The sequence below is a fragment of the Microtus oregoni genome, unplaced genomic scaffold (genome assembly GCF_018167655.1).
Source record: "Microtus oregoni isolate MIOR12 unplaced genomic scaffold, Mior012 000014F_ref0000157, whole genome shotgun sequence".
Classification (NCBI taxonomy): domain Eukaryota; kingdom Metazoa; phylum Chordata; class Mammalia; order Rodentia; family Cricetidae; genus Microtus; species Microtus oregoni.
In genome coordinates this window covers 6,379,140-6,391,571 of record NW_024543073.1, presented here as the reverse complement: position 1 = coordinate 6,391,571, position 12,432 = coordinate 6,379,140, and the positions used below count along the sequence as shown (strand labels likewise).

At 44.7% G+C, this 12,432-nt stretch overlaps 1 protein-coding gene across 7 annotated transcripts in view; it reads left to right on the top strand.

Moving 5' to 3' along the window:
• Pde4d (phosphodiesterase 4D) overlaps positions 1-12,432 on the top strand; it is an 845,080-nt gene that overhangs the window by 791,605 nt on the left and 41,043 nt on the right. For 6 of the 7 annotated variants that reach the window (XM_041663292.1, XM_041663293.1, XM_041663294.1 and 3 more), the window contains exon 6: positions 1,510-1,622. In XM_041663292.1, coding sequence (XP_041519226.1) covers positions 1,510-1,622 — 113 coding nt within the window. Of the gene's footprint in view, positions 1-795; positions 1,424-1,509; positions 1,623-12,432 lie in introns of those variants that run through there. The other variant, XM_041663300.1, reaches the window with a different exon arrangement.

The window sequence follows — 12,432 nt, the reverse complement described above, 5'->3', positions numbered from 1 at the left end:
CTTAAGGAAAAGTGCCCAAGTTCCCTAGGTCAGCTTTTATCAATGGAATCCATTTTCCCGCAATGCTTCTGATGTTTATTTCGTCTACAGTGGGCAGAAACAGACTTCTAAACTTTCTGTCCTGGACCCAAGTCCAGAGTGTTCTTGTGCATTCTGCAGAGGAGACACCCAGGCTAGGCCGTGTGTAAATTTTACCCTGTGGTTACTTTACATTGCTGTTCCTTAAGGTGACTCCTCGACGATTAGGAAACACGAAATGTAGCTTATTGTCAAGCTCGAAGGCATTTTGACCCCACAGCACTATGGTTTGTCTGTTTACATCCACACTAAAATATTGAGGAGCTGGCTGGGTATTGGCAGTCTGCCCTTAATAGAAATTATTTTATTCTCATAATCCTGCCCCTTCAAGAAAGTAAATCCTAAACCCAGAGAAACACCCAAACTTCATCTTGCAGGAAGGGTAGTGATTGTCCTAAGTCACCTTGCTTATGCCCCGGACGCCCAGGCCTGGCAGGCTGAGCTGGGACAGAGGGCCCGGGGACTCCTGTGTGCACCGGCCCGGGGTCCCCGCGGGGCAGGTGCGCGCTCGGTTGGCCGCACGCGCCTGCGCGCTGGGGGCCGGCCAGCCCCGCCTGAGCCCCGCGGGGACCCCGGGTGGCGGGCGACGGGCGCTCCACGCCGGGTTTTCCTCCGCCCGGTGCAGACCAGTTCCACAGAAGCGCAGCACACACGCGCGCGCACGGCCGCGCCTCCCTCCCGGCTGCGCTTCAAAGCAGCGGCGCCGGCTGCCTCGGGGGGCGATGCCACGGCAAGGAGGTGGTGGTGGCGGGGCTGGCGACACGGGCAGCCTACTGCAATTCGGAATCCTTTCGTAAGGAGTCGCCGGGGGGAGCCAGACAGCGCCGCGGGGCCGCGAGGGGCACGAGGGGGAGTGTTCCCGGAAAGCCAGCATGGAGCGGCGCTGCGCCCGCCCGCCCGCGGACTTGAGCGACAAAACAGGAAACGGCGGCCGCGGCTGATTCATTCGCTTCGCGCGCGGGGCTCGGCGGGAGGCGGCGTGGAGTCGCGCGGCTGCGGGACGCGGACACCCTTGGACCGCTCGCCCGACTGCGGGGCGTCCACTCTCCCTCCCCCGCCCGCCTGTGCGCGCCACCCAGGGGCAGCATCCTAGCGAAGGAGCGAGCGAGCGCAGGGAACCCCCGAGCTTGCGCCGTTGCGAATTCGCCCGTGTAGCCGTGCCAAAGTTGGCCTGCAGCACTTTGCGCCCCTCCCTGGAGGCCGACCCGCGACGTCAAGCTGGAGCATCCTGGCCAGCCTGAGCCCGGCCCCGCCAGTCCAGCCTCAACCCCCTGCGCGCTGCCGGGCCCGGCAATATGAAGGAGCAGCCCTCATGTGCGGGCACCGGGCATCCGAGCATGGCGGGGTACGGCAGGATGGCCCCCTTTGAACTCGCTGGTGGTCCCGTGAAGCGCTTGAGAACTGAGTCCCCCTTTCCCTGTCTCTTCGCAGAGGAGGCCTACCAGAAACTGGCCAGCGAGACCCTGGAGGAGCTGGACTGGTGTCTGGACCAGCTAGAGACCCTGCAGACCAGGCACTCCGTCAGTGAGATGGCCTCCAACAAGGTAAGCCCCCCGCTCTGGTTTGGGTGTCAGGGACGCGGCTAGACTGCTGATTCCCACTCTGGGGAATCACCGATCCCAGTGGCTTGGGGAAACAGAGAAATTTGTCATGCTTACTGCATGTTAGCTGTTCTTCTCCTTTGGAGGGAGGTTCCTGTTTACATGCCTCCCTGTAGCTAGATAAAACACTTTACAACAGCAAGTTTGACATAGTTCTAGCATCCCTAGGACGAAGGGCTTAGAGTGACACTTTGCCCTTGCAGCAGAAACCCAGTAGGGTCTGGTGGCGTTGCATGTTATCAAAGGTACTGCTTTAAGATCCCTGGTTGAAAATAAGAGTTGCAGGACTCCATGAAGTCACTTAGGACGCCACCACTGACCTCGCTCAAACTCAGCAGAGTTCACTGAACTTGCAACCTTCGCTGCCATTTCTCTGGTTCTCGGGGTACCTTTTAAAGATCGGGTTTTAAATAGTCTATATAAATGTTCTATCCCCGGTATGCATCCACAGAGGATATTAACGAAGTTAGAAGGGTCTTTATGCTGCCTTTGTCTCCTTCAGCCTTGGAGAGACCAAATCCAGGTTTCTAAGGTCATTTAGTTACCACTAGGCTTCGGCTGGGCATTTGTGTCCTATGTGCCAAGGTGCTGCTAGTCTTGGCAGTTAATGGAGTTTAGGGGGCTGAGAAGTAACCTTCAGCGTCAGGCTGCCTTGCAGTAGCCTAGGAGGAGGTAAGGTAAGGTACTTTCAGAGTTGCATTTAAAACAGCGACACAAGTGTGTGCTCTATGCCTTTGGTTATGCAAAGAAATAATTGAGATTATGTGGTCTTGATGACCGGCTGGCTTAGGGGGCCAAGGAAAGCTGTGTACTTGATACAAAGGGCTGAAAGAGTCAGTAAGGACATGTGGCCATTAGACGGAGTTGTCTCTTCGAGCTATTTCTGTAGTTTTGGACACCTATTTACAAGGTCAGGAGGGTTATGACATTTTACCGGTTGTATCTGGTCGTTTATTGAATGTGTCTTTTCCTGCTGCGAGCTCAGCGTAGTTTCTTCCCCACCTGCTTTATTTCTCCTGCAGACTTTTATAAAAATGCCATAGCTCGTCAGCCAGCCTCTGGCTTGGTGTGTCTGGTAACACTGTTCACGGAGATAATGTTGTTGTTGTTGTTTGAAATGAAAAGTGGCCTTAAACTGAAGGGGGTTCTCCCAAAATATTTACTTGCTAACCCCATGGGCCTGCTGGTGTGTACCATGTCGGCAATCAAATCTGCATTCTTGATTGTTTTTGTTTGTTGCTTTTTGTCACCTGGGCCTCGTTTCTAAATTTGTCTTGGCTCTCCATTGGAATGACCAGTTCCTGGTCTCGTCCTGGGACTCTTGCTCCCTGCAGCAGCGTTCAGGGCCATTGTTCTCATCTGACTAACATATTCAAACTTTATAAAATAGGAATCATTTCCTTTTGACAGTTTGCTTTTTAAAGCCGAAGACATGTGCTGAATATGACCAGTGTTCATATATTGAGAGGGCCTTTCTCAGTAGGCTTGAATTCTCGCGTCTCTTTGCAGCTCAGAACCTGAAAGCCCCTTGCCAGGTGCAGGCATTCGCCTGTGCTTGCATGTAATTCGACAGCGCTTCTTGTGCACCTGAGCCACTACTTTCCTTAAAATCCATAGTCTTAGTGTTGAAACCTGCGTTTGAGTTGAATAATTGATGGGCGATCGAACAGTATCGTGACTTAAACTGTGAAGTGGCTTCTGTTTGTGTTTTAAGCCGAAAACTTTACGTCATAGTTATTGCTCAAAATAATACCTTTTTAAAATAGGAATTCCAATTAGACAGGCCTTTGTCTTTCTTAACTCTTTGTTGCAAAAGGTCTTCAAACTTTGTATTAACTGCTACAAGATGTGTGGGAGATGGGTTTATTTGGCTGAAGTAAGATATATGTAAAGTGAGAGGATACTTTTTCAAAACGCATTCCACTATGCTTATGCCTCAAAGTTGAAAGATTATTGACGTGACACATTTTATACTCACATTGGCTCCGTTAGCCATTGCTTGAATTTTTAGTGTCGAAGCTATTCATTTCTTTGTAAATTCATTCATTTCTAAACTAGTGTTCCACTTGCATGGTCTTTCAGAGATGAGAAAGTTAGCCTAGAAAAAAAGTCCCTGGTAAAGGTTGTAATGTCACCCTTCTGCTTAATAAACAAGGGCAGGAATAAGCCGCTTCCACCAGTAATGGAGTGGGTTGGAACAACTGGTCAACCGAGAGATGTGAGTGACATCCTGCCTTCATTTTGGACTAGCAATATGAACAGCTTCCTTGGGACATCTCTAGCCAGAGAGAATCTGTCCAATAAGTTACTTTTGGTTGCTAAATTTATTTCCCTATATATTCAGTCAGTGTATTTGATTCATTTTCCTTTGACTTAAGAGATCAGGACAGTTGTCTCCTCTGTGGAAGTTGAAAAAAGTTTTTCCCTAATATATTAAAAAAACACAATAATTCACTAATAACAAGTTAAGATTTTAAACTGATAAGAGACATGATTTATTATGGAGGCGATTTGAGAGTTAGAAAGTGGAAAGCCAGGTCCTCAAACCTGCTAACAAATAATTCATATATTGGAAAGTTCGCGACAAAAGAAATTTGAGTTAATGAGCAGTTCTAAAGTGATGTCTAACAGACAACTAGCTGTATTTTCCATATTGTTATCACAGTGTACGTAGGCTGCTGGTTGATAATGTGGGGACAAGAATATGCTTGCTTTCTCGGCCAAGACCGGGGCTGGCCGTACCACATGTGGGATGCTTGTACTGGGGGCAGGGGGTAAGAGATTCCAGATGGCATTTAATTTGAGTGATTAAATCCATGGCATTTACCCTCATAAGTACACTAATCTCCCTAAGATTTATACAGATTGGCCCCGGAACCTCACTGCTACAATTGAGGGCAATTTTAGTGAAACCTCGGAGCTTTGGAGGTGGAGAGACAGACCTGAAAGTTCAGTTAGAGTTTTGTTCTTTACTTACTGAGTTCTAAAACAAAAAACAAAACATTTTTTTAAGCTTCAATTTCCTTAGCATAATTGAGACATAATAATAATTTATTTGAATGGTCAATATAAGCGTTAGAAGTCAGATTTTGAGTTCCTGTTTTTCTGAAATAGTTGCTTTCAGTAGTTTACCTCCCAAGAGTAGTTTCTTGGCCGGGATTTGTGCATGTCATAGATTTTTTGTAGTTCGTAGATAACTGACTTTGTTGCCCATAGATAACTAGAACACATTGAAGCTCCGAGTAGATGTTCAGGCTTTTTAAAAGTTCATGTTTAGAATTCCAGACCAAATGAGGTACTACTTTGTTGTAATTAGGAGCGGTGGGCTGCGTCCCCAGCACCCGGCTGCCCCCATGGCTAGCTTTACCCGAAATAATTACACGGAAACTGTATTCTTTTAAACACTGCCTGACCCATTAGTTTTAGTTTCTTATTGGCTAGCTTTTACATATTGATCTAACCCATTTTTATTAATCTGTGTAGCCCAAGAGCTGGCTTACCAGGAATGATCTTAACCTGCGTCTGTCTGGAGTGGGAGAATCATGGCGACTCCCTGACTCAGCTTCTTTCTCCCAGCATTCCGTTCTGTTTACTCCGCCTACCTAAGGGTTGGCCTATCAAATGGGTCTAGGCAGTTTCTTTATTAATAAGAAATTACTCCCACATCACTACTTTGTCCTGCTGTAACTGAAAACATAGGCCTTCGTAGTCTTCAGGACATATATAGTATCATCGTACTAGTTTGGGGACACTTGCTGTTCTACACAGATTTTGCAAAGTTAAAATACTTTCAAGGTAAAATACTGTAAAATGCAGAATACTTTAGTGGTGTTTCTGGTCAACACCAGCCCTTCCATGGGTAAACTGAGGACAACAGAGTATCCACAGGAGTCAGGCCCTCTGCCATGGAACCCTGTAACAATCTTCTTTCTCATGACCTCATGCGCATGTTACTAGGTCTTCCGTGTAAGTGCAGTGATATTTGAAGGAGAAAAATGAAATCATTTTGAAATCTCCCTAGAAGCTCTCAACATAAAGTTGTTACTTCCTTCTGCTCTCGAATTTCGGGTGCTGTTTGACAGCTCAGCATTGCAGGAAATCATTGGGCTTCAAACTGCAGGTCCATCTTGAAGTTGGAACTCTAGCATCGTTTGAAGTGACTTAAGGTTTTTCAGTGGTTCATTTCAGAGGCCCTCACGCCAGCTCTGCACACACCGTTAAGGCTTCTTTGAGTATCTTAGTTTGTCTTCTGTTCTCTGCTTTGTCTACAACTAAAGCTGCTCTTCTGGAGTGGTTTTTCTCAGCGATTTCCCCCGCTGGCTCCCTCTGCTGCCCTTTGTGTGTATAGCACAGGCTGCCAATTGATGTGGCTGCTGATAACGGTTTTCTTCCGGCCAGAGGGATTGCAGGAAGGAAGATGGGATGTTCATAGCTGTGGCAGAGTCTTAAGATACACCGGCCCTGCTCAAGTATAGGGTTGACTCAGGAAGACTGAAATTCCATTAAGAAAGAAGCTAAGTTAGTTGGAAAAGCCGTTTTAATTTATGGAGTAAAAATAGGGACAGTTTTAAAATTTTTAAGTGTTAAAACATAGAAAAGAGAATTGTCAAGAGTCCATATGTATGCCTAAATGAATACATAAATTTTAAGAGTAAAGCTCTTCTATAGCTATAGAAACTCAAAACGTGGCTTCATGGTGTTTTGAATATGGTGTCTTCTTCTTCCAGCTACTCAATAAAGGAAAAGCATCTTCGTAGTTTTTGTAGCATCTTTGCATCTAAATCCTCGCAATGAGTATACAAGATTTCGGGTCCTTGTTTATATCACTGCAATTAGAAAAAAATGCTCCCCTGCTTTTAGGTAATAATAGGAAAGAAGAAACACTTGTTGAAAATGTTTTAAGTTTATGCGCATGTGCGTATCTGTCCACGTGCGTGCACTCATTTGGAGAGGAGAGAACAAGTGGTAGTGATTTTCTCCGGCCCTCGTGTGAGTCCTGGGATTCAAACTCAGGTGAGCACGTTTGGTGTGAATCTTTCCCTACTGAACCATCTTGCTAGCCTGGAAACACTTCGTCAACTAGTCAGGCCTTTGATTTTAAATAGGGACCAAGGCGGGGGGGGGGGGGGGGACGGGGCGGGGGATGGACAAGTGACATTGTCATCAGCTCAGTTCTCGTATCAGCGTTTGGTGTTGGTGAACCTCAACAGAACACTCCTCACTTTTATGCTCCAGTAGATTATCCTTACTAGAAGAATGCGTTCAGTTATTACCTGTCGACGTGGTGTACAGGAAAGGTGATGGCTTCTGTGGCAGAGCCTTGGGCACTATCCTCACCCTTTTTAAAAATAAAATCAAAATATAATGCTTGGCTGAGATAAAGCAGTTACAGGTGGATTTGACAAACTCCTTTTGCAAGACGAGTAGACAGGTAGAAGCACCTGATACTTCTGTGATGTGTGGGGGTATCAGTAATAGGAAGGAAACTTCTTCACTGGCCGTGGAAGAGCCTAGATACATTCTCACAGGGAAGACAGCTCTGTGGTATCCACTGGGATGTTAGTTAACTTGGACGTTGCAGCTAAGGTAGTAATGGGTTTATGATCTTGTGCTGTGGAAAATACCAAGCATTTTCTTTTGTTATTGTTTAGGATTCTTGGCTTTTAAAAATGTTTTGCTGAACTTTCTGTGTAAGGAAGATGAGTGACATTTAGTCCCTGGCTGAGAGCAGCCGCTAGTAGTGCTTACAGCGGCTCTGCAGAGTGGAAAGAACATGGATGTTTGTCGTCAGGCAAACTAGGTTTCAGATTCCAACGCGGCTGTTTCCTACCTAATAATTTGGGCAGCCAGCCTTGCCGTCCCAAAGCTCAGTGTCTTTCATTTGTAAACACGAGTAGCAAGAAGGGACATAAGATTGAAATGCTGGGCTAGGGATGTAGGACACTTGGTAGAGCACCTACCTAGTATTCGTGAAAGCCCGAGTTCTATCCCTTATACCGCATAAGTGGTACATTGGTACATGCCTACCATACTAGCATTTAGGAAGTAGACAGAAGGTTCAAGGTCATCTGCCACGCCATAGAGGTCAAGCCCAACCTCTGATACAGGAGATACTACGGGAGGGGTTTAGGGAAAGAAGGGGGAGGTAGGGAGGGAAGGGAGAGGGAGGAAGATAGAAGAGAGGAGAGAGAACACAAGCTACAAGTACACAGAGGCCAGCATAGTCAGCATAGTGCAGAGGACACACTGGGTGCTCTGTCCACAAACGAGGTTAGGAGAATCCAGGATTGTCCTCTGTGTAGTGTAGTACACAGTGATATTTCTATTCTGGTAGGAAGTATAGTCTAAGGTACCGTTTGCCAGATTTTGTGCTTTCGGTATTCTTTGATATCTGCTGTTATATGTTGTTTCATTCAAAGCAGTTTCAAAAGGTAAATCCTCCCCAGAACGTTCCACGTTAAGCAGTGGTAGCTGATGCCTCCCATCTACGTCGTGACGGATGTGTGACAAAAGGAGGAAACTTGCACACAAGGGCCACACGTTTTGCTCCCTTCTGATGGACGCTGAGTGCTGTCATCTATCAGCAACCAAAACAAAGTAGCCCTTCCCTTACGATAAGAAGGACATGGGTTTAAACCGCAATTTTCTTTTTTCTCTCTTTTTTCTTTTTCTTTTCTTTTTTTTCATTTATTTATTTATTTATTTATTTATTTATTTTTGCTACCAATGTGATTTCTCTACTAGAGGAAGAGAATGGCACCCTTCTACAGGAGAGTTTCTCCATCCTAGGTGCCTGCTGTTCAGGCATGGTGGCCCCTTGATTTGTCTGGGTTGGACCCACTCTCTGCCTTTGGCTAGAATAGACTGGACCACTTTACCCTTGGGCTTCAGCTTCCTGGTCTGCCATAGATAGCTGCCACGGTGATTTTCATAAATTGTATAGACAGAATCAGAATCACAGTCAGGACTGAGTGTTTTAGACCTGTTATTTCCATCCATAAAAGAACATCATCAGTAGCCTTTTTCTGTGTGGGCGGTGGATCAGGAAGGGTTCTGCTTCCCATCCTTCTGGTGTATGTCCACTGCTGGCTTGGTGATGCCGGGACTAACCCAAGGGAGTTATGTTTTCTTTTCTCTTCTTTTTCCCCCATGACCTTTACAAAGCTACAAAACCAGTGCTTTGTTTTGTAGTTTCCATTTCTGTTTTCAGAGAGTTCACCTTTGTTACTTTTGGTAATTTTAAAATCTATCCTAACAATCGGACTTGGGCTTGTTTGTTGTTGTCTTATTTTTTGTTGTTGTTTGTTTGTTGTAGAAATGTCTAGAATTCTGAGCTTCTTCTGACAAAAAAAAATGCTTAAAGCAGTGACAAAGAATAGTCTATCCAGTTTTCCTTATAAAATAAGCAGAAGCAAAGTAGTCTATCCAGTTTTCCCTATAAATAAATGTATCTCTTATTCTTCTTAATGACGCTGGAAATAACCTAGGCACACCACCTCTTGTTATTATTGTAATGTACAAAAAGTATGTTCAGAACATAGCCCTCCATCCACCTTATAGTATCTCTGCCATCTGGCATACCACAAACATTCCCTTGTATTGTCAGCCAAGAGGAGTGACAAGCACCCCTACTCCAGTGTCATGAGCACTGCTAGCATGGATACTCTGTTTTCTGATTCCCACATCGCAATAAGAGGAATTGGGATTCCTTAGGGAAATAGCTGCTTCTAGAGAATTGGCCAGGGAATATACCCAGAGCATCTTGTGGTGCCAGAAAGTAAAGGACGTGATCACACACACACAGCCCTCCCCTGATGAGGACATAGCAGCCTGATGCAAGAGTGCACCGAAAGAACACCCAATGGCCTGAGCTGGAACAATTTGAGCAAGAAAATGTGATATTAGGTTATGACCCAAATTATAGACCAAATACTTGCAACCCGTACTGATTAAAAACAAAAAGGACAGCAAAACTAAGCTAAAGAGATGATGGAGTGGAGAACACAGAACAATCTCCTGGGCAGGAGCATGCTGTCACTTCTGTAGGTTCTTTCCCTACAAGAAAGGAGGGCTCAAGTCCCAGCCCTGAAATGTGGGGTCTGCACATTCCACCCACACGGTGCAGAATAAATTGAGGGGGTAGGGGGATTGCCTCTGCAGCGAGAATACTAACAACCACTGCCTGAGCCAAGTTATCAAGGCCAACACTGGCCATCGTAAGCTGTCCTGAGCATATATCCTTGATATGATCTGATAAAAACGGCACTCTGCATCTATTAATGTCACACTCAGAACTTGACCCTTAGTCTAATTACAGGAATAAGATAACAGGCAAATTACAGTTAGTGTCATTCTACAAAATACCAGGTCAGAATTCCTTGTCACAAACAAGGAAAGTGTAGGAAACTCACAACCAGGAGGAGCTGTGACAAGGTGATGTGACGTGGGTGGGCTCCTGGAACAGAAAGGGGAGATGTCCTGAGAGCTACGGAAGCCCAGTAGAGAGTGCACCTTAAAGGGCTGCGGCAGTCTGGGCTCAGTAATTGTGATTGGTGCGAAACGTTAGTAATGAGGGAAACTGAGTGTGCCGTATATGGGAATTCTATCCTGGCTTTGTACGGTTTTTGTCAGTAAACATGTACTAAAACAACATGCCGCTTAGGCATATGGGAAATGCCACCTCCCTAGTGAGGCCTTTTTTCTCCCAGACCTCCCTCTCCAGCCTCTGGCTCTCCTAATTGGATACCAGGTTCTTTTCTGAGTTTTGCAAAGGCTTTTATGGATGATGTCCCTAACTCTTAGCATAGTTTATCTTTTTATTTTGGTGATGAGACAGCCTATAGTGTCTTTCTCCAACACTCGGTTGCCGGTGTACGCTGGTGTCGGTGGGCACTTGAAGTGAGACTTAGCATGCGATATCAGTTATGGCAAATGTCATTTCTCACTTGGATTGGAGATTTGAGAGTCTGGGAATCAGAATTCCTGCCTTTATGAACGTGGTTTTCTTTCATGCTTAGAACAGTGAGCTGGCTCATCTCAATAGGAACCTCAGCCATGCTGATAGATACCGGCTTTTCAAAAAAAGCCAGTCACATGACACAGTTTAACACAATGTAACACAACTCAGCTTATTCTAGGTTAGTCTTACATTAGTTAAATTAAAATGTTAATCATGCAGAGGCAAAGCCATACAGGTCATATGAGTGGCCTCCCTTTGTTTTCTCCTATGGCTGTTTTATCACTGGCGTTCTCATTATCAGTTTATTCCAGCTGAAAGGGGTGGATTTGAATGTTTTCCCTGCCAGCCTGTGAAAATATGATAGACGTTTTGGTCCTTGCCCGTCGGATGGCATTCTGTGAAGTTTTACCCAGTGTGTGCTTTTGTTCTCATCTGCCCCTCTGGCCTGCTGCACACTAATCCCCAGGGCAGCAGCCCCTTGCTCTTACGGCTGGCAACAGTGTGGTGTGTAGGTGTACGCACCATCATAGGAAGCACCTTGACCTGTCGCAAACAGGTCTGGAGTATAGAAAGCATAGTTGTGATGGGGATGTTTCCATAGCAACCAGGCAGCGATGCAGCTGCCATATTGGAATGCATTCTGTCGAGTGGATGTGCACTTTTCCCTTTCAGGACGTTGGCCGGACATGCTCGGGGCCACTACGTGTACCTATGGCAGTATTCTGGTTGCATTGTTTTAGATTTAAAGACGAAAAATACATCATAAAGAAGTATGCCTCAAAATATTTTGATGGTATATATCAAATTAGTTTTCTTCCGTTGACTTCTTTTTTAATTTTACCTGATCATTAGCTGATTACACCAGATACTTCCCCACAGTGGGAAAGCTGCAAAGAGGAAAAAGATATTTGTTCATACAAAAAAAGAGATTCTTTTTAAGGAATTATGTTACAGTAAATTAAATAGATTTTTTAAAAAAAAATCCCATTTCTTAGTAATTACTTATACCTTTATTGCAACTCCAATGCTTAGAAAATAAATACATTCTTTGACCAGGAACAATTCTACTTTATGTTGACTAGATTTTTCCCCCAAATTTTGGGAGAAAATGAACCTTCTAACCGTGGTGGGCTTTGTAGCAAAATTTAACAGTAAAATCAGTCTCCAATTTGGAGAGGCTTTCTGTTTTTAATAAAGAGTATTTAGTAATATTTGTAGACACATTGATGCCACTTTCTTATTTTTATTTTGTGAGAAATAGTATTTTCTTATTATTTTGTGAGAAAACCTCTTTTCACAAAAAAAGACTAAGCTCTAATTCTGTTGAAATATTTAATATTTAAAATATTTAAAAAGACAATTTGGAGTGTTTTAATTTACAAAATTATTAGTCCCTTCCTTTCTTTGACTGGGGACCAAGCCTCCTGTATTTTAGTTTTTGCTTTTATTTTTATTTTTTTATTATTTCAAGTCAGCTTCAAAAATTAATGATAAAATGAAAAGGATTAACATTCCCTTTGGTGTAAACTCTGACTTCCTATTCTTTGTTTTCATAATTTTATATTCTCCGTGTTGTTCCTCAATTCTACACAAGGGTAAATAGACACGAGTTTTGAGAAATCATAAAGAAGGTTCTAGAAATTGAATTGTTACTTTATGACACATCAAGAGAGATTCATTTCCCTGGGGGATATTGTTGGACCCAGAGCTCAGTGTTCCCCTGCTGGTGGAGGTAGCTGAAGGATGCAGAGAAGAGCAGTCCCGGACCCTGAAGGATGCAGAGAAGAACAGTCC